At 36.8% G+C, this 20,091-nt stretch overlaps 1 protein-coding gene across 1 annotated transcript in view; it reads left to right on the forward strand.

Moving 5' to 3' along the window:
• LOC306887593 (band 4.1-like protein 4B) overlaps window positions 1-20,091 on the forward strand; it is a 26,194-nt gene that overhangs the window by 4,662 nt on the left and 1,441 nt on the right. The window contains exons 2-22 of the mRNA XM_079445451.1: window positions 3,690-3,794; window positions 4,069-4,111; window positions 4,668-4,746; window positions 7,144-7,188; window positions 7,673-7,725; window positions 7,837-7,957; window positions 9,477-9,564; window positions 11,148-11,236; window positions 11,348-11,417; window positions 12,819-12,988; window positions 13,069-13,178; window positions 13,344-13,374; window positions 13,551-13,584; window positions 14,447-14,562; window positions 16,058-16,197; window positions 17,018-17,127; window positions 17,228-17,311; window positions 17,975-18,039; window positions 18,154-18,249; window positions 18,342-18,465; window positions 19,509-19,603. Coding sequence (XP_079301577.1) covers window positions 3,690-3,794; window positions 4,069-4,111; window positions 4,668-4,746; window positions 7,144-7,188; window positions 7,673-7,725; window positions 7,837-7,957; window positions 9,477-9,564; window positions 11,148-11,236; window positions 11,348-11,417; window positions 12,819-12,988; window positions 13,069-13,178; window positions 13,344-13,374; window positions 13,551-13,584; window positions 14,447-14,562; window positions 16,058-16,197; window positions 17,018-17,127; window positions 17,228-17,311; window positions 17,975-18,039; window positions 18,154-18,249; window positions 18,342-18,465; window positions 19,509-19,603 — 1,868 coding nt within the window. The remainder of the gene's footprint in view (window positions 1-3,689; window positions 3,795-4,068; window positions 4,112-4,667; window positions 4,747-7,143; window positions 7,189-7,672; window positions 7,726-7,836; window positions 7,958-9,476; window positions 9,565-11,147; window positions 11,237-11,347; window positions 11,418-12,818; window positions 12,989-13,068; window positions 13,179-13,343; window positions 13,375-13,550; window positions 13,585-14,446; window positions 14,563-16,057; window positions 16,198-17,017; window positions 17,128-17,227; window positions 17,312-17,974; window positions 18,040-18,153; window positions 18,250-18,341; window positions 18,466-19,508; window positions 19,604-20,091) is intronic.

Below are 20,091 nucleotides of genomic sequence, written 5' to 3' on the forward strand. Positions count from 1 at the left end.
TATTAGTGTAGAAAACCGTTTTGCTGCTTAATATTTTATATTTTTATTTCTTTATTCTTTTGAACAGGGAGTAATATAGCATTTACTTGAAACATTTTTTTTAACTGTCACTTTATTGCATTTTTACTAAAAATAAATTCTTTCCAAATCTTACTGACTGACTTATTATACATTTACTCACTTATACTAACTTATTATATATTCTTTGTGTGTGTATATGTAGAGTTAATTTGCAAAAACAGATAACTCCCTTTTTAAAAATGTTCAAAAATCATGTTTTTAATATCAATCAAACTGCAGTTAGGTTGTTTTGAATACATAATAATAACTAAAAAAATACAGCTAACACAATAAAAACATGATTATGAGTTATGTTTTTGCAAATAAACTTGTGTGTGACCAACTTGTGTGACCACAAACTTGTGTGTGTGTGTGTTTATCTGCGATCTCTCTTTCTGCGCATGCGCAGAAAGAGAGATCGCAGATAAACACACACATAAACTTCCAACGCATTTTAAAGCTGCAGTACGTAACTTTTTTTGGGTTAAAAATGATTCAAAATCAATATTTGAGCAAGTACATAATCAGCCAGTGTTCAAAACTATCGCCCTTACTTTAGCTCACAACGGTTAGCTTATAATAATGTTTTATCATTTGAGTGGTAGGGGTAGGTTTTTGAAGGAATTTCGAGCATTGCACTGCGTCATTACGTCAGGTCTGTAAACATAAAGAAGTTGTCCCGGTTACTAGGCTATTGCATGTGAGGATCCTGCAGGTGGTGGATCGTTCAGCCTTTTTCACCGCAGCTGGATTAATGAAATGTATCATGTTGATGGCGTATTGTAATTCAGAAATGATTGTGTTGATGAAACCCATGTGAATGAAATTAAATTATATTCCAGTTTTAAATGTGCTTCTGATTACAGATAGCCTGGGATTACACAAGATTTGTATTTTAAAGCAAACCAGTTTGAAGGGAGCATAATTACCTTTTTGGTTAAAATAATTTCTTAATATGAAATTTGAATGGCATGACAATTAGATTAGACTGTACAGAAATTGAAATCTACACGTTAATGCACACTATACCCATAGTCACGCAATGCTGATGTTGTTAACATTAATAATTTGAGAATAAAGGATTTAATCACCATTGGTAGTAGGGTTGCGCGATATACCGGTACTGGAAAAATACCGGTATATATTATATTTCAAACGGTACGATATCATAATTTTGCTCAATTCGGTATTTCATACGCTGCAGTTGCGAAATGCACCTGTAGGTGGCAGTGCTTCCCAAATTGCTGCGCAACCGGTAAAATGTGACAACAGAACAACGCGATGGATCAAACAGATTAAACTCTATCAACGCACCCGAAATGAATAAACAAAGAGAACAGTAGAAGTGAATTATGGCATTACTTTGGATACAAAACAGATGACAAAGGTGAACGAACTGACCCTTACTGTACCTGTATGCAAGCGTTGCTATAAATCATGCGTTTCCACAAGAGACAACACATCAACCTTTTTAAGCACTTGTCACTTGCTCATCCTGATCTTTTCAGGTGAGTGCATCTTTCATAAATTCAGATTTAATTTGAACTTTTATTTACATCTGATCAACGCACATACAGATGTGATACAGTAAGATCAAAGGTGCGTGAGACACGCTAGAACCAGTGAAGTTTTGGTCATGTAATACATGCACTTGCATTTCATACAATCGAATATTAATTGGATTTGAATTGAGCAATAATTTTGCTATATTGATTTTAGTATCAATGATATGAAGGGAATATTTCTGACGCGCTGCTGACTGCTAATATGAAGCAGCAGAGAGAGTGAGATTTATTTAATGCTTTTTCTTTGGCCGAGTCTGAAATCTGAAAACAATCTGAGAGAGAGAGAGAGAAATAATAATGTGATTTTGAATATTACTTTGACTGTTAGAATAACACTTTACAATAAAGCAATATTTATTGTCTTAATTGCGCAACCTTAGTTGTATTTTTTTTCTTCAAACTCAGTCAAAATGTAACCTATGTTCCCGGTAGGTCAGACGTTTTGTTTGCACTGAAAAGATGCGAAGTTCAGTAAACCTCCTCACCGGTGCGGTGATTGACAGCTACACATTCACCTCAAAACATTAGATTCATCCGCGCTGGAGCTGTGCAGACTCACAACCACACGCAAGGAAGATATAATTGCCCAAGTAGCTGCAATTCAAGGTTTTCGAACAGAGATGGCGACAAAGAGGCAAAACTTACGGACTGCAGCTTTAATAAGAAAATAAAAAATAGATACTAGATTGCTAAATTATATTCCCCAGCAACGAGGTGATAAAATCTCTGTCTCTGAAGTAATTGTTTTGTCGAGAGAGACGCGCAGACGCAGCAAGCAGGTACACACAACTGTTCTCTCTCTCTCTCTCTCTCTCTCTCTCTCTCAATCGATCGATAATTAATTGAAATGCATGCTATAATTCATTCAAATAAATGTGGTCTTACCGCACTATTTCATCTCTGTGTTTGATTTGAAGCTGGCAGAATGCTAGCGCTAACAAGCCGTAACTGACGAAAACAACTGTCATTTTTACCCATTTGTTCAAATATTGCACTGCAAAGAGCGAGACAAATTTTTACTTGTTTATTACTCGGCAAATGACCATGGAATATGCGGGATAATCAACAGCTTGATAATCAACGCTGTTTTGTTGATGTCTCTCCATGGTTGAAACACTGATTGAGCAATTACATGAGGCATGAGATGTTCAGCATTAAAACTAGTAGTACGGAGGAAGGAATGATCGCTGCACAAGTCAGCGGCGTGGGAACTGGAGCTGGACATGGCCGCTCTAGTCAATGCTTGTGTTGGGTTTATACCAGCATATACACCACATATATATTTATGTGTGTGTGTGTGTGTGTGTCTCTTTGTATATATGTGTATATATGTGTATGTATATGTATGTGTGGGACCAAATGTCCCCACAAGTATAGTAAATCCTGAAATTTTTGACATTGTGTGGTCCCCACGAGACATTGTGTGGTCCCCACAAAAATAATTGTTTATCTGAAAGTGCTACAATGCAAACAAGTTTTCTGTTAGGGGTAGGTTTAGGGTTAGGGTTGGGTGAGGGGATAAAAAATATAGTTTGGTCAGTATAAAAGTAATAGAAGTCTATGGAAAGTCCCCACAATTCATAGAAACAAATGTGCGCGCACACACAGTATATGCACGTGGGTGTGCGTGTGTGTGTATATAATATTTTATTTATTTATATATATATATATATATAATATAAAACTTGATTTAAAATGAAAAATTTTAAATTGTATTTGTTTATTCTTAACAATATTTTTATTGTATGAAACTTGATAAAACATTTTTTAAATGATTGTTCTTCTGATTGGAAGAAAAACATCAAAAGTGAATAAATAAATTGAAATTAATTCTGAGATATTTGAAACTATATTACTCAGCCCTAGTGAGTGCATATGAAAATCAATGGAGCATGTACATCACTGTGCCTAATCAAGGCTATCAAGCCCTGCAGGTGCACTGGAGTAACTTCCTGCCGACAACGTGCTCCACAGGTGTCCCCTTAAACTGTCACAAGATCAGTGTGAAGCCCTGAGCTTTCCACACGTAGTGATTTATCTGTGTTTTAAATGTGTGTGTTTCAGAAACACTCCAAGGGACAGGATCTGTTTGATCAGATTATGTATCATTTGGATCTGGTGGAGGCTGATTACTTCGGTCTGCAGTTCATGGACCCAGAGCAGGTTGCGGTGAGTGGCACTTAATGAGCGCTTGTATGCGTGTGTGTGTGGCAGTGACCTGTTTTTCTATAAGCTCCAGCTTTTAGATCAGAAATGAGAAATGGAGAGTGTCGGTGTGAAACAGCCACTCGACATCAATCAGAACAACAGGATTTTATTTTTCTCAGCACTCAGAATAATAACAAACTCTGTCTTGTTCCCTCTCCCTTCCTCCCACTGTCTCCCCCAATCCTCCCATGCTGTTTTCTGCTCTCTTGTTCTTCACATTTCCTTATGTTTTCAGCAATGGTTGGATGCAGCCAAGCCCATAAAAAAGCAGATTAGACGTGAGTAGTCACACACACTTGCACAAGTAGTTATTGTGGAGTTGTTTAGTCGGCTGGTCACAGATGGCTGATGACCTTGGGCTCATAATCAACTGTTGCCTTAGTGACTAGTGACAAGCGTGTATACTATGGGTGTGACTAGAGCCAATCCCTATGAATGCTGTGCAAGACATACCCCACACAGCTGTTTGAGAAAGTGGGAGATGGAAATCGAATCAATATAATTTGATTTCTGCACTGATTTAAAATATTTCAGATTATGCAACTTGTGTGCAATTCATGATTCAGTCTCTCTGACATTTTTTCAATATTATAATGTAACTGCAGTGCTACCCTTCAGAATGGTGTATGCTTTACAACACGTTTAAAAGCCGTTGAGTCACACTGAATCAACATTATGCCTGTCTCTATGACAACAATCTTTCATAACCTTCAAGGAGAGCTTCTTGTCCTTTTTCCTTTAAAGTTTATGTACAAATTTCATAGTCATTGACATTGGGTGTCTGTTTCATTCCGGTGTGCACATACTCTTACTCGTAAAATCTCTTTGTTGTAGATGGACCTCCATTGAGATTGTTTTTCAGGGTTAAATTCTATTCTTCAGAGCCCAATAACCTCCATGAAGAGTTCACCAGGTAAACAACAGTAGCAGTCATATATGCCTAACTGTCTTGTAAAGCTCTTTAATTAATCAAACTAAGATTTTTAAAGGAATAGTTCACCCAAAAATTAAATTATCATCATTAATCGCCACCATTTTGTTTAAATCTGACTTTTCTATGTGAGAAACAGATGTTTGTATGTTTTTAAACAATATCCTGGTCTCCACAATATCCTTTCATCTCCACATAATGAAGTGAATGAAAACTGCAGCTATAAAGCTCCAAAATGGCAAAAAGGTGCTATAAAAATATAATGTTGTCCATATGGTTCATGTGCTATACTGTCTTCTGAAGTGACATAGTTAAAATATCATATAGCTTCAGAAGACTGAAATACTCTTGAGGGTGAGTACAAAAAAAGTAATTAATTTTAATTTTGGGTGAATTGTTTTTTTTTAATGTATTAGAGGTGCATAATGTATCAGCCATTATAAAATGCTTACTCGGTTCACCTTTAAAAACACTGTAATTTAATACTATAAACTTAGAAAATCTCAAAATTGTCTTATTGTATATTATAATGTTGTGGTGCCTAAATTCACGTGTAGCTTTTAAAATGATTTTGGTTTATTTATTTATTTTATTCTGTTTATTTTTCATTTTTGACAAATTAGTATACAATTTTTATATTGCCCATTTTTTGACCATAATGTGAAAATAATGATCTGCTTATTTTGGCTAGATTTTATTAGTTCATCCTATACAGTGCCTTGCGAAAGTATTCAGACCCCTTAATTTTTTTTACTTTTTTTTTGTTGCTGCCTTATGTCAAAATGCTTTAAATTACTTTTTCCCACATCAGTCTACACTCCATACATCATAATGGCAAAGCAAAAAAAATATATATTTTTTTAACATCTTTGCAAATGTATTAAAAATAAAAAAACTTAAATGATGTCATTGCATAAGTAATCATACCCTTATCTGGGACAGTTGAAATTTAGCTCAGGAGCATTCATATTGCTTGTAGATGTTAATACATTTAGAGTGAAGTTAACCTGTGGCAAATTCAATTGAATGGGTATGATTTGGAAAGGCACATATGTCTTAATAATGTCTGAACAACTGAAAATGCATGTCAGAGGAAAAACCAAGCCCTGAGGTCAAAAAACTGCCTGTAGAACTCAGGAACTGGATTGCATCAAGCCACACATCTGGGGAAGAGTTCAGAAAATGTCTGCTGCATTGAAGGTTCACAGTGGCATGTAGTCTCCGTTACTCTTAGTGGAAGAAGTGTGAAATAACCAGGACTCCTCCTCGAGCTGGCCTCCTGAACAATTGATGGACAAGGGCTTTGGTTAGACTGGTGACCAAGAACCTGATGGTCACTCTAGTTGAGCTCCATGATCATGTGGAGATAGGAGAAACTACAGAAGGACAAACATCAATGCAACACTCCACCGATCTGGGCTTCATGGCGTTGTGGCAAGACTCAATCCTCTCCTCAATGAAGAGACATGAAAATACACTTGCAATTTGAAAAAAAAAAGCACCTAAAGAACTCTCTGACTGTGATAAACAAGACTCTCTGGTCTGAAGAACCTCGATTCCAAGCATCATGTTTGAAGGAAACCAGGCACTGCTCATCTCCTGCAGAGTAGCATCCCAAAAGCTAAGTGTGCTGATAGCAGCCTCATGTTGTGGGGCTGTTTTTCAGTGGCACGGACTGAGGGACTCGTCAGAGTAGAAGAAAAGCTCAATATACCAATATATTAAGATAGCTTTCATGAAAACCCAGTCCAGAGCATTCAGAACCTTAGACTGAGCAGAAGATTCACCTTCCAACAGGACAATGACCCTAAGCACAAGAGTGGCTTATATACAACTCTGTGAATGTCCTTGAGTGGCCCAGCCACAGCCTGGGATTGAACCCAATCAAATATTTCTTGAGAAACCTGAAAATGTGCGTCTGCCCCCATCCAACCTGACAGCGCTTGAGAGGTGAGGAGGTGAGGAGAAGAATGGCAGAGAATTGCCAAATTCTGATGAGCAAAGCTTGTCTCATCATACCCAAAACGACTTGAGGCTGTAAAGGTGCTTCAAATTGAGTTAAGGGTATGAATAAATTATGGTGTGCGGAGTGTAGATTGATGTTAAGAAAAAAAAAAAAAAGTAATTTAAAGGACACTAGTCAACATTTGAAGTGGATCAAAAACTTTCAAAGTTGTCCTAAAACCTAAAAACAAAATGTGTTCGTCTTAGGACAATAACTTTTTTGATCCACTTCGAATGTTGACTACTATAGTTTAATATAAGGCCATAATATAACGAGATGAAAAAAATGAGGGGTATGAATACTTTCGCAAGGCACTGTATGTATGGTAAAATATTTGCACTATAATATGACGTTTATGTGACCATTTTTTGCAGGTATCTCTTTGTACTGCAGCTTAGACAAGACATACTGTCCGGCAAGTAAGAAATTACACTTCCCTAACAGCCAGACACACAAACATACACATGCAGTGGGAAAAGAGAGAGCCTTTCATATTCTCCTTTTTGCCCTGTGTCACACCTCTGACCCTTCCCCTGTTACGTGCACACACACCGAGGCAGGGTTTCTACCGGGGTCCAATAAAAGCTCTGTTTCAGTGTATATAATCTGGGTCTGGTCTCCTGGGTGCTGCTCTGCTCCTTTTTAATAAAAGAAACTCCAATGAGAACCAACACACAGCTTCTAATTTAAGAGCACAGATACGCTCCGACACACTTTCCCACACAGGGGGCACACACTTTCTTACATAAACATGGGGTCTCATCTCACATTTTACAAAAGTGGATTTTGACCATTGTTTGATAACTACGTTGTGGAATGCTTTGAAAGTTGCCTTTTGTATACCGCAAACACATTTACTGGCTGTTTTAAGGGTCATTAAGTCTCTCCTTCTTCCCTGAGCAGGTTAAAATGTCCATATGATGTGGCTGTGGAGCTCGGGGCTTATTGCTTACAAAGTGAGTTCTGTGTGTTTTATGGGCAGTTTGAACTTTTTTTCATGTATTTGCATATTTACAGCAGATTTTTGCCTTTTCATTTCCATTTCTTTCTATTTTACGTGTCAATAGGTGAACTTGGGGATTGTGATCCATTAGAACACACTATAGCGTTGGTATCAGAGTTTCGCTTTTCACCCAAACAGACGGAGATAATGGAGGCAGATATCTACCGCAAATGGGCTGAGTGCAGGTAACCCCACCTGAGTCAGTATTTCTTATTCCCAATCTTAAAAATAAAGATTTCAAAAAGGGGCTTTTGTAGCAATGCAATATTTTGTTTAGAATATTTTAATAATCTGAAGAAAATTTTCCATTATATAGAACCCTTTGTGAGATGGTAAGTTACCAATGATGTTAAAAGCATTGATGCCAATAATGAACCTGCATTTTTTAAGAGTGTACTATACGGTTTGGCAGTAAACAATACTGTATGTCCTGAAATACAAGTTGACATACTATGCAACTTGACTAATCATAGCCAATCAGAACACATTTGGGGCCAGATTTACTAAACAGGGTAAATTAGCGTTACAGTGCAATTCCATAAAAGCGCTGATGGGAGGGGAAAATTCTGCAGGTGATTTACTGACAAGGTGCACATTAAAGAACACTGACGCAACATCTCATTTCCATAATAAAGAACACAATCTACCAAGTGCAAATTACCGCCTGCTTTTTTTTTGCCATTAAATAATGCCACAAATAACAGTGAATAGATGAGCGCAAGTCTTAGTAAATCGTGTTGCATGATTAATTTAAATACTCTCCTCCCATAAATTTTACGATCGAAAGGGAAACTCCTACAAATGTATATTCAATAGAGTGAGTTGCAAAAATCTGTCTTTAGTAAATCCTGACAGTAGTTTTTAATGCCAAATGAGGGTTTGCTCTGGCGCAAGCTGATAGTAAATCTGACATAAAACCATTGAACCACTGACCAAACGTCCACCAAAATGTAGTTTCACACTCTGGTTAGGACAGAAAGTAAGATTAACAGAGATGTATTGCTTCATGCTTTGTCACATTGCACCTGATTACAACGGTGTAAAATTGTGCTTGTGTGTGTTTTGAATGAAGTCCTTAGAATGATTGAAGTGTCAGATTTGGTCTCTCTTAATTAGATTTGGACACTTTCATTTGCTAGTGATAATCACACTTGAACTGTTTACATGCATTTAACATGAACTGAAAACTCTGTCTCCCTGTGGTTTTAATTAAATCCTCTGCTCTGCTTTTGACCTTGTTTTAAGAGCAATCATCAAAGTCAGTGTGCTACTGTACAAGTACGTGCTTAGCTGCAGATCATTCCCTACAGATGAGCTGTTGCATTTGTTTAAATGGGTCTTGATTGTTTGTTGATCTTGGAAATGAAATGAGAAATTTTTAAACTTTATAAACCTGGGGGTTGAAAATATTCAGTGCAAGACAAAAATAATGGCTTGAATTGCATTCTTGCAGATTCTGTCAGCCAATGTAGCGATTTGAGCACAGAGCAGAGATATAATGTGAGAGAATTTCCGGTGGTTAATAACAAGTGCAGCAAAACTTTGGATTCGCTTGATGGGACATATGGTAAATGCTGTCAGGTTGTACAAGAGGGAGTTGCTGTAGTTTGGCCATGAAATGACAGGGCACTGAGCAGAGTTGATGAGTTATGGTGTTCATTACTGCTCTTGAGTTTGAATGTTCACCAGTATGTCTCTCTACAGGGGAATGAGTCCTTCTCAAGCCGAGCTGAATTTCCTGAATAAGTGCAAGTGGCTGGAGATGTATGGAGTAGATATGCACTTTGTGAAGGTGAGATCACTCCCTTTAGTTAATTTGCATCCTTCCAGTACTTGAATTTCAAGGATTGCAATTCTAAGAGTATATTCAAATTCTTGATTTCATTTATTTTTTTATCTTCACCCTGTTGTACCTTCACAATAGGAGAATTATCTCCAACAATAAGAGCTCTATAATAATACTGTACTTTACAAAGAAAATATTAGACCATATAATACCTCCATTACATAATTTTATACCAGTATAATACCTACTTAAAAGCTGCATTTGTGTGACGATTCAATTAGATGGTAAGATCTTCCTCTTTCCTGGCTTGGGAGGATTGCTGTAGTTAAGATGAAGATAATGCCCTAGTTTTTTTATCCACTACAATTGATACCAATCTTATTGCCGAATAAAAGAATAACAGAATAGTTTAGCTCATTTATATGGAATAAGCAGAAGACAAGACTAAAATTTTCAAAATTGCAGCTGTGAGGTTCTTTGGGGGCTGCGACCTGCCAAATGTCAGAAAATACCAATTGGCCTGCCAGCTCTAATTCATAGCCGAATGGCGCAAAGAGGACCCTAAATCTTTTGGGTTGAGTTAGAGGATTCACAGTTCACTTGCCTTCTACAAAATCTGTTATCTGAAGGTAATTAAAAGGATAGTTCACCCAAAAATGAAAATTCTGTCATTAATTACTCACCCTCATGTCGTTTCAAACCCGTAAGACGTTTGTTCATCTTCGGAACACAAATTAAGATATTTTTGATAGAATCTGAGAGCTCTCTGACCCTCCATAAACCACAAGGATATTACCACGATCAGCGCACAGAAACGTATCAAGGACATCGGTAGAATAGTCCATGTGACATCAGTGGCTCAACCGTCATTTTATGAAGCTACGAAAATACTTTTTGTGTGCAAAGAAAATAACAATAACTTATTCAACAGTTCTTCTGCCCGAGTTACCGTCTTCCGCCATTTTGGAGAGTACCCCAGAACATAATCAGCGTTGTTTACGTTCAGCATGAGCGGGCTGTCTACTGAACGTAAACAATGCTGATTACGATTATTCTTTTCTTTTTCATTAGAACTGTAAAAGCTGGGCAGTGTTGGTTGGATTGGTTATGTTTATGTAATAAATGGTTGAAATGTTGCTAAAAAGATGCAATTAAAAATTAGTTCTCTCACAACAGCAGTAATATACCACTACAGCAGCTGAATTGATCTTTATAATATCAAAAGTAATAGTATCCACCTATTTATCCATCAGTTTAATGTATCAGCTTTTAAAAGTACCTGTGATATCAGGAGGTACATTACCATTTAGCTATATTGTAAAATATATTAAAATAGAAAAGTTGTTTTAAATAGTAATATTATTTCACAAAATAATTTTTTACTGTATTTTTGATCAAATAAATACAGTCTTCTACAATAAATGAGCATAAACGCATTGTCAAAAACTTAAAAAAAAAATTAAAAATTATACCCATCCCAAACCTTTGAACGGTGCCATATGTATTGTACCTGTTCAGTAAAACCTGTGTAATATACTTGTGAGAGAGTGTGAGACTGCGGTGTAAAAGTGCTCTATACTGACGTACAGGGACGGGATGGAGGAGAATATGCTCTAGGACTCACACCAACCGGAATCCTTGTTTTTGAGGGATCCAGCAAAATTGGTCTCTTCTTCTGGTGAGATTCACAGATACACTCTAGTTGTTCTGACCAGTAGCTGAGCTTTGACTCTTCAGTCATGGCTGATATTTTCCATCTCAATATACTTAACGTAAATATTCCATTCAGGCCTAAGATAACCCGTCTAGACTTCAAGAAGAACCGACTGACATTAGCGGTGGTGGAGGATGATGAAAAGGTAAGTTTTACATACACAAAATTGCACTCACTTATCTGTGCTCATTGTAGACGTCACCTTCCTCTATACCAGGGGCTTTCAGCCTTGGTTTGATAAACTGTTAAAATAATCACTATTGCTGTGATGTTATACTTGTACAATACATTTTAATTTTGCTTAATACATTTTAATGTGGGAAAAACAAGTAAATATGTAGCTGAACTTTGGCTTCGTTCATACTGACTTCATATTTTACTTATTTTTTTTTCACAAATCATTTTTAAAGGGTTAGTTCACCCAAAAATAAAAAAATTAGCCCATAATTTACTCACCCTCAAGGCATCCTAGGTGTATATGACTTTCTTCTTTTGGACGAAATCAATCAGAATTATATTTAAAAATCCTCCAAGCTTTATAATGGCTGTGGGGTGGGTGTTTCTGTTAAACAGTCCAAAAAGAAGTCCAATAAAGTGCATCCATCCATAGCAAAAAGTGCCTCACACGGCTCCAGGGGGTGAATAAAGGCCCCCTGTAGCGAATCGATGCGTTTTTGTAAGAACAATATCCGTATTTAAAACATTATAAACCGTTTTCTCTAGCTTGTGCTAATTGTCGTACGTGTAAGTCTTGTAAGCAGATGATGTAGGACGTATGCGTAGCACATGCGGCGGTGATCAGTGACGAACGTGGAAGCGCAGAGGAGAGAGCAAAACTACACCGGTCACGAATTAGAAGTACAAAACCGGGATTCGTTAAGAAAAATGTTGGAGGATTTCGATATGAGCCAAAAGGAGTCTGGTTTTCTTTTGCTAAAATAAGGAAACTTTGATTCCTTTCCTCCTTAAGAAAACGTTGGTTCTCACGAGACTACCATTTTCTCACTGAAGCTAAAGATACACTAATGTGCTCCGTCATCTGCCCGGAATGGCTTACATGTGCGACAGTTAGCACAAGCTAGAGAAAAATGTTAAAAACTGTTTTAAATATGGATATTTTTATTACAAAAACACATTGAGGCCTTTATTCACCCCCCACCCCTGGAGCCATGTAAGGCACTTTTTACTATGGATGGATGCACTTTATTGGACTTCTTTTGGACTGTTGAACAAAAACACCCACCCACTGCCATTATAAAGCTTGGAAGAGCCAGGACATTTTTTAATATAACTCCGATTGGATTCTTCTGAAAGAAGAAAGTCGTGTACACCTAGGATGCCTTGAGGGTGATTAAATCATGGGCTAATGTTCATTTTTGGGTGAACTGTCCCTTTAAATCATTCATACATAATTTAAAATAATTGTAATATTAAAATACAATAGTAAAACATTAAAAAAAATAATTAATAATTTGTAAAACCCCTGTAATCTATATATATTTTGAAGTCCTTCAAAACTTAAGCACCTGTATATTTGTGGGTGCAGGGCCGAGAGCAGGAGCACACGTTTGTGTTTCAGCTTTCGAGTTCTCGGGAGTGTAAGCACTTATGGAAGTGTGCAGTCGAGAGCCACGCCTTCTTCCGGCTCAGACAGCCAACCCACAACAACAGAAGCCGCAGTGACTTCACACGCCTCGGCTCACGGTTCAGATTCAGGTACATACACACGTACACCTATTCTGGCAACATATTTACACTGTCGCCTTTTTTAAGTGTCATGTTGTTTGTGTTTACAGTGGAAGGACTGAATATCAGGCCACACATAGTGGTAAAGTCAGGAGAGCAAGCACTTTTGAGAGAAGACCAAGTAAAAGATATCCATCACGATCCCACACTATGGTCAAGGGTAGGTCTGTGTGCCGTATGCCATATCTCCTTTCAATAATCAACCTAATGCATTTCTGACATCTGTGTCTGCCCCGCATCTAACCCTAAAGCCTTTAAATGCTGCTTTAATACAAGTGACACATCACATATGTCACGTTTATATGATTGCTTTTGTTTTCCACAGCCATAACTCCAGCAAAACATCCACATCTAAGGTAAAGCCACACAAACACAATTATAAAAAAAATTTAAAAAGAAAAATATCACTCAGATATAAAAGCATGCTTTTTAATGCTTATTTAATTATTTTTGTTGTGCTTGTGTAATGAAAAAGCATTCTGTTTGTACTGGTTGTGATTGAGTAATGAAAGATTCTCTCTCCATTCTGTAGTGCACAGACCAGCCCTGAGCCAAGCTTAACACCGGTACTCTTCCAATATCCTTCATACTTTATATGATTATTTTAGCAAGAAATACATATGAGGATTTTGTAGCTACATCAGGGATTTTTTTTTTTTTTTTTTGACTGGTGTCCTAAGGCCATTTTTATTTTGTAAATTGTTTTCGAACTGCCTAATTGAATATGTTTTTATAAATTTGTATTTTTACGGTTTAATTCAGTTTTTTAAAAGACAGGTTGGAAATTGATTGTTTTATTTTATAGACAGTGTAACAGTAGTAAATGTTGATTGCAAGTAAAAAAATGTTCTGTATTTATTATGAAATGTGCTGGAATATTATATTTTAGGGAGATTTGTTGGCTCCTTCACAAGACGAACATCATATTTGGGGGCCCTTTGCAAAAAAATTTAAAACTAATATGAGATGAAAGAAAAAGTTATATTTCAGTGCTTTTAGTATAGACTCAACCCCTCCGAAAGAAACTTGGCGTAAACTCAAAAATGTATAGTTTTTAACAAAAAATAATGATAATCATAAAAATTTGCAAGCAAATGCAAAGCTTCTCAGGGAAACATAATTTTTTTTTAAAGAGAACACAAAGTTTTGCAAAAGAATGCTTCTCGCAACACTGTTTAAATAACATTTTTGCCATCACAATTTTTTCCCATCATCACGTCCCTTTAGGGGTTCTGGAGAAAACCTGAGCCTTGTGACTCATTTTAATCTCCAAATAATATTCTGAAAAAAAATCTTATGAGCAAAGCATGATGAGATTTTTTTTTTTTTTTACATAGACTGATATTTAGCTGACGAAGTTCTTAATGCTGAAGTCACTAGCAAGAGACCTCACTCATATGAATCATATTTTTTTCTGCTTCCCTCCAGTATAAGCACAACATTCCAATTGCACAGGAACCCTGGCAAAGATCACATCCGTCTAGTCTAACCCCTCCCCTATACGTACAGCCTATGGAACTGGCACATGTTCCGCCACCACACAGGTATTCATTTTTATCTACCAAAACTGAAAGATAAAACCTATGCCAATCTTCCAGTTTCTGTTAAAAAAATCACGAAATGTGGGCTGATCTCATCTGTGTTTCACCTGCATGTGCATATGTGTCTGATTTAGACCCTCCAATGTGGACAGACCCCCTGCGAGCAGTGGTGGGTTTGGCGAGAGCGGTTTGGTTGAGTGCAGTGGCAGGAGTGTGTCAATCGTACACAGAGACAAAGTTATGACTGCGCTGTGAGCATGTGTTTGGATGAGCCACTCACCTTAGTAAAAGAGACCGCTGAATGCTCGCATCCAATCACAGTGTGTCATCCATCTGCATCATCACACCTGCAGGAGCCTCATCCGTTGCTTGTGATCATCCATCATGTGACATGTCTCAACAGACTGAATGCATCCTGAAATGACAAAAACATATTCAGCATATGCAGACCTTGACTTCTGACAATCTGCATGTTTATAGCTTTTAGAGTTTTACGTGATTTACGATCAAATTTAGAACTAGCAAATTACCTGAAAGACAATGTCAGGATATGTAACTGCTGCTGTTGTGGTTTTATATTCTATAGCAAGGTCGCTCAGTTTAGTTCCAACTCTACTCTTGGCACATAAGATCCATCTCACCAAGTTGTTAAGAATTATGGACAAGTGTGCAAACACCTCCAAAAGCCAGACTGAGCATCGTTGTTCTAGATTATAGCCTATTTTATAATTTTAGTCCATAGATTTGTGCATATTATGTCTACAAGTTTACTTTTAAGTGCAAATCATATCATGCTAAGCACCTCACTGTTTACAAACCCTGCTTTACTTAATTTAAAATTCAATTTGAAAGTACATGTGACCGCTGTTCTATATTTGCTAATGATCATTACGTGTTTGCTGAAGTGTTAAGTTAGAAACATTCATGTTTGGCCATCGAAATCTGTTCAGCAAGGGACAGGGGCTTTTAATGATTACCGACTGCTGCAATGAGACCTGCCTTAATAAATGTGTAATCAACTCAATTTGATTGATTATGTAAACCCTTGACATTTGCTTCTCATTTTTGTATTAACATTTGCACTGTTCCATTTTCTGTTTAACAACACCATATGCATAAACAGTTGTTGTTGTTTTTGGTCCATCCACTGAATTTACTTTCATAAGCACTCTGTTATTATATTAGAAAGCTGTGTGCATGCTTCTGCATGTCATTTTACCTTGGTTATTCATAACATGCTACTTGAAAATAAAACTATATAAGTACCAGTTCAGGTTTGCATTGGTCTTACGCTGGTGCTAATTGTGTTGTGAATGTATAGGATCAATAAAGATGACATATATGCCATTCTGTTGCATGTGTGGGTGGGTGTCGACATGTATGAATGAACTTGAGAGCCTCTTTTGTTCTCTGAATCTTTATGTCATACAGACCAAAAATAATGTGGAGCTGTCATATGTGCCATTGTACACTGTCATTGTTGTGTATTGTTTTATAGTTTCCCTTTGAGCACTGCAGACACCCGGAGGTTTAGTGTGGAAGAGAACGAAGCACCTCTTTCTGGAAAGATCCATCTCTGCTATCATCGCCATGGATATGAAAAACAGGAAGCATTGTGCCTCACAACAGCGAAACCTAGTGAGTCCCAAGTCTGACATGGGTGCTATTTTTGCAAAATGTAAAATAATCAAGAGATTATATCGATTTTTTTACATTTTAAAGACAGAGAAAATTGTCTATTTTTGAAATCTATAATTATATAGTTATTTGTTCTAATTCTAGGAGAATAGGAAAGTCCACAGCACAACTATAAGGATAACAACACCGAGCGTATCGCTTAAATCATTCCATAACGTTTTTTCAAGCATACACTTATAATAAACAGAAGGTTATGGTGGCTGCTGGTGTTTATGCTAATATAGACTAGTTCTCATTCTTGGTGTGACAGGGCCTTAACACTTTCTCAACAGATTCTTATTAGCTGTCAATGTTTTTATAATTATCATCAGCTGGAAAAATCATTCTTAAAGTGATTCCAATATTTTTCATCCGTGTTATAATTATAGCTGTGGTGTGAACCCCTATTCTCATAGAATTATAACAACTTTTAAAACTTCATTGTTATTGTAATAGTAATCTTCCTTTCTGTGAATGACTCTTTATAGTCTTTATAATGGCATGCACTGTATAAAGGTCCAAGATAGCATGTCTTTTGCAAAAGCCCCAACTTTCAAGAGTGTTTTTGTCTAGTGAAATTTGTTTGGGAAGACATTTAATGAGCTGAACAATTGCATGTTGTGAAACAATTGAACACTTGTGAAGAACTTCTATCGCTATCACAGCTCTCTAAGGTCTATTGGACTGCACTCTGGGAATACCGCTCTGCCAATCAAATTTGAGGAGTGAAACTATCTTGTAAAATTCAGAATAAGTATGCTAATGTGTTTGTTTACATCAGAAGCTTGGGTCGTGTCTCCTGGGCTCCCGGACGAGTTGGATCGAGCTCTACAGAACCAGCTAGAAGCAGAACCTGCAGCCTGGCCAGCCCTCCACATCAACATAGACATGGTCAGTTATGGAGATCACAGCCAACTGGAACAAACGGAAAATATTTGTATGGCTATTTTATGCCATATGTATAAGAATTCCATTCCCTCTGTAACTACAGGCAGAAGAAAAACCACTTTCTGAGAAAAGTCTTCCTTCCTCCCCTGCGGTTTTACAGGAACAGCTGAAGAGCAACATCTCTAAAGTAACTGCTCACACTGACAGACTGCATGAACATGACACTGTTCATAAAAGCTGATGCAAAGCTAATTTATCTATTTATATATCTGCATCTAAAGTGACTGAAAAAACAGGTCATTCCAGAGTTTAAAGTTGTGATGAAATGGAAGTAGCAACATCTTTTCTAACAAATAACGTATATAAAACTGTAAATTAAAATAAATTTAAAGTAATGCGGGGACTTGATTCTATTAACTGGATGGAGGCAGATCTGAATACAAGCTTTCAGTCAATTGTAAGAAAGGGGCAGCTTTGTAAGAATAGAAGACTAAATGATTGGAGAAGTTGTTTTCACTGGAAAGATCAAGTTATGACATTTTGATTAAACATTAAAGAGTTGTTTTTTTTTTTTTAAATGAAACTCATACATGGATAAATCGTTCACAATGATATCTATAACATGCATTTATAAAATAGGTAAATAGAGATAGGTAGGTAAATTTTCCTACTACATAAAGCCATCTACCTTTTTAGCTGGATTTTGGGAAAAAAATTCAAATACTGTACAACTATACACAGGATAATTATAATAGTTTATAAAGCACAAATATTGAGGTTACAGAATGAGGGCATGTGACAGCAGCAGTGAGATAATGCATAGCTTGTGCTCTGCTCTCTCCTACTGTAGCGCGCCACTCAGAGTGATAGTGGAACCTCAAAGGGAAACTCTTCAAGTGGAGACCAAACTGACAGGTGAGAACCGCACTTATCAACTCTGGAAGTTGGTACATGTCTCAAATGGTTTTCAAGCATCAAGCGTCTTTGTCTCTATGTGTTATATTCACTGACTTCAGACTCCTATCTCAGGTATCCCAGCTCCTCACAGGATTCAGGCTCAAGCAGTCTGAATATAGAGAAGCCCAGAGTGGATCGGCGCAAACGCCTCGTCAGACAGTTTAGTTTGTGAGTCAATAGGCAGACGATAGTGTTTATCTCCTGGAGCCTTTTAGATTTAACAATATGGTCTCTCTTGATATATTTTATTTGTCCTATAGTAACCATAGTGATGAAGATGACCTTCCTGAGGCACTTGCAGCCATCTCCTCCCAGTGCAGCATGGGAAAATCCTCCTCAAACAGCTCCTTGGACAAACAGGTCCAACCACCCATATACCCACCGGTAAGATTTACTATATGCCCACTCCTTCGAGATATAATCAAAATGTTTTTTGTTTTTTTAATCAAAAAGTTTTCAGTTTCTGAAGCCATTGTAGAAAGGCTATATTCACAGTCTTCCTTGATTAATTTATTCCACAAGAGAAAATATCCAACAACAAATATCCAAGGGAGATATAATGTACAGTATAATGAATGAATGAGCGCACCTTTAAAGGATAGTATAGCCTACTCAAAATGAAAATACTGTAATCATTCACTTACCCTCATGTTGTTCCAAATATGGTTGACTTTCTTTCTTGTACTGAACACACACACACACACACACACACACACACACAAGATGTTTTTGAAGAACATCGTGAAAAAGACATTTTTCAAAATCTTCTCTTGTGTTCCTCAGAGGAAATGCATTAAGTTCATTTTTTGTTGTTGTTGTTGTTGAACTGTACCTTTGAGTAATGACAGTATTAATCGTAAAAGGGATCAAATTCCAAACACGATTAGTGTAGTAGCGTACATATTTGTGTACATGTATGTTTTGTTAAATTATGAAATATAAAGGGGGAAACATATTGTCAGTCTGTTTGTCAATACATTAATGTGTGTTCTAGTCCAGTAGACTCAATCAGTCTCGATTTAGAAAGTGAAACTCAGTCCAAAAAAAAAAAAAAAAAACGCTTTAAGTTGAAGCATGTGTGGCACTGTTCACGTGGTAGCCAACTCCCGCTATGCACCTTGTAACGTAAGAGCATTTTTGGCTTAAATGCGTGGTGTCAGCCACTTCCCGTTATTTCAGCAGTATAAAAATAATCATTATGCTGTTTGCACTATTTTTAAAGTAGTTTTACTACTTTATTTATTGCACTTTGTTCTATTTACTCACCTAGCGGTTAACGAATAAGGTGTAGAGTGTAATAACAGTTTTGTTTGGTTCATTACAAATTTGTGCAAACAAGTTCCCCCACCACTAAAATCTCAGTTTAATCCCTGGAGATGCTATGTGACAATACACAGACCTTTGATTTAGCTTTTTCTTCTCTATAGCAGAAGGATACATCATGTTTAGAGCGTGACAACTCTCCTCTGTTCTTTCCAAGTCCTGTACCTCACCTGCTGCCATATGCTGCACATACAGAAAGGTAACATACAATCCCAAAGGACACTGGTTTCCATGTGTTATGGGGATTTGCAATAGACTTAATGATTTTTATACTGAACAAACTGTATTTTCCATCCCTTTACCTTAACCCTACACTTCACAGAAAACTTTTTGAAATTTTAGAAACTTTTTTAAAAATGTTTAGATTTTGAAAAACTTATTTCTGTATTAGGCTATTTATAACTGGTTTTCCTCATGGGGACTAAAAAATATTCCCACAAGGTCAAAAATGACTGGTATTACTATCCTTGGGGACATTTGTAGGGAATACCAAATACACATAAAACACCCTTTCCAAAATCTTGAATTATTCCATTAAAATATAAGTAGATATATCTTCCTACTATATTTCTGCCTGCCTCTCTGTGATTATTCATATCTTTCTTAGGTTATGCATGTCTGTCCATTTTTCTTTCCATCTGTTGACATGGTTCTTGATGTATTTTCTCTGATTTTTCCCATCCATCC

Source organism: Barbus barbus, assembly GCF_936440315.1.
Source record: "Barbus barbus genome assembly, chromosome: 21".
NCBI classification, from domain to species: Eukaryota; Metazoa; Chordata; class Actinopteri; order Cypriniformes; family Cyprinidae; genus Barbus; species Barbus barbus.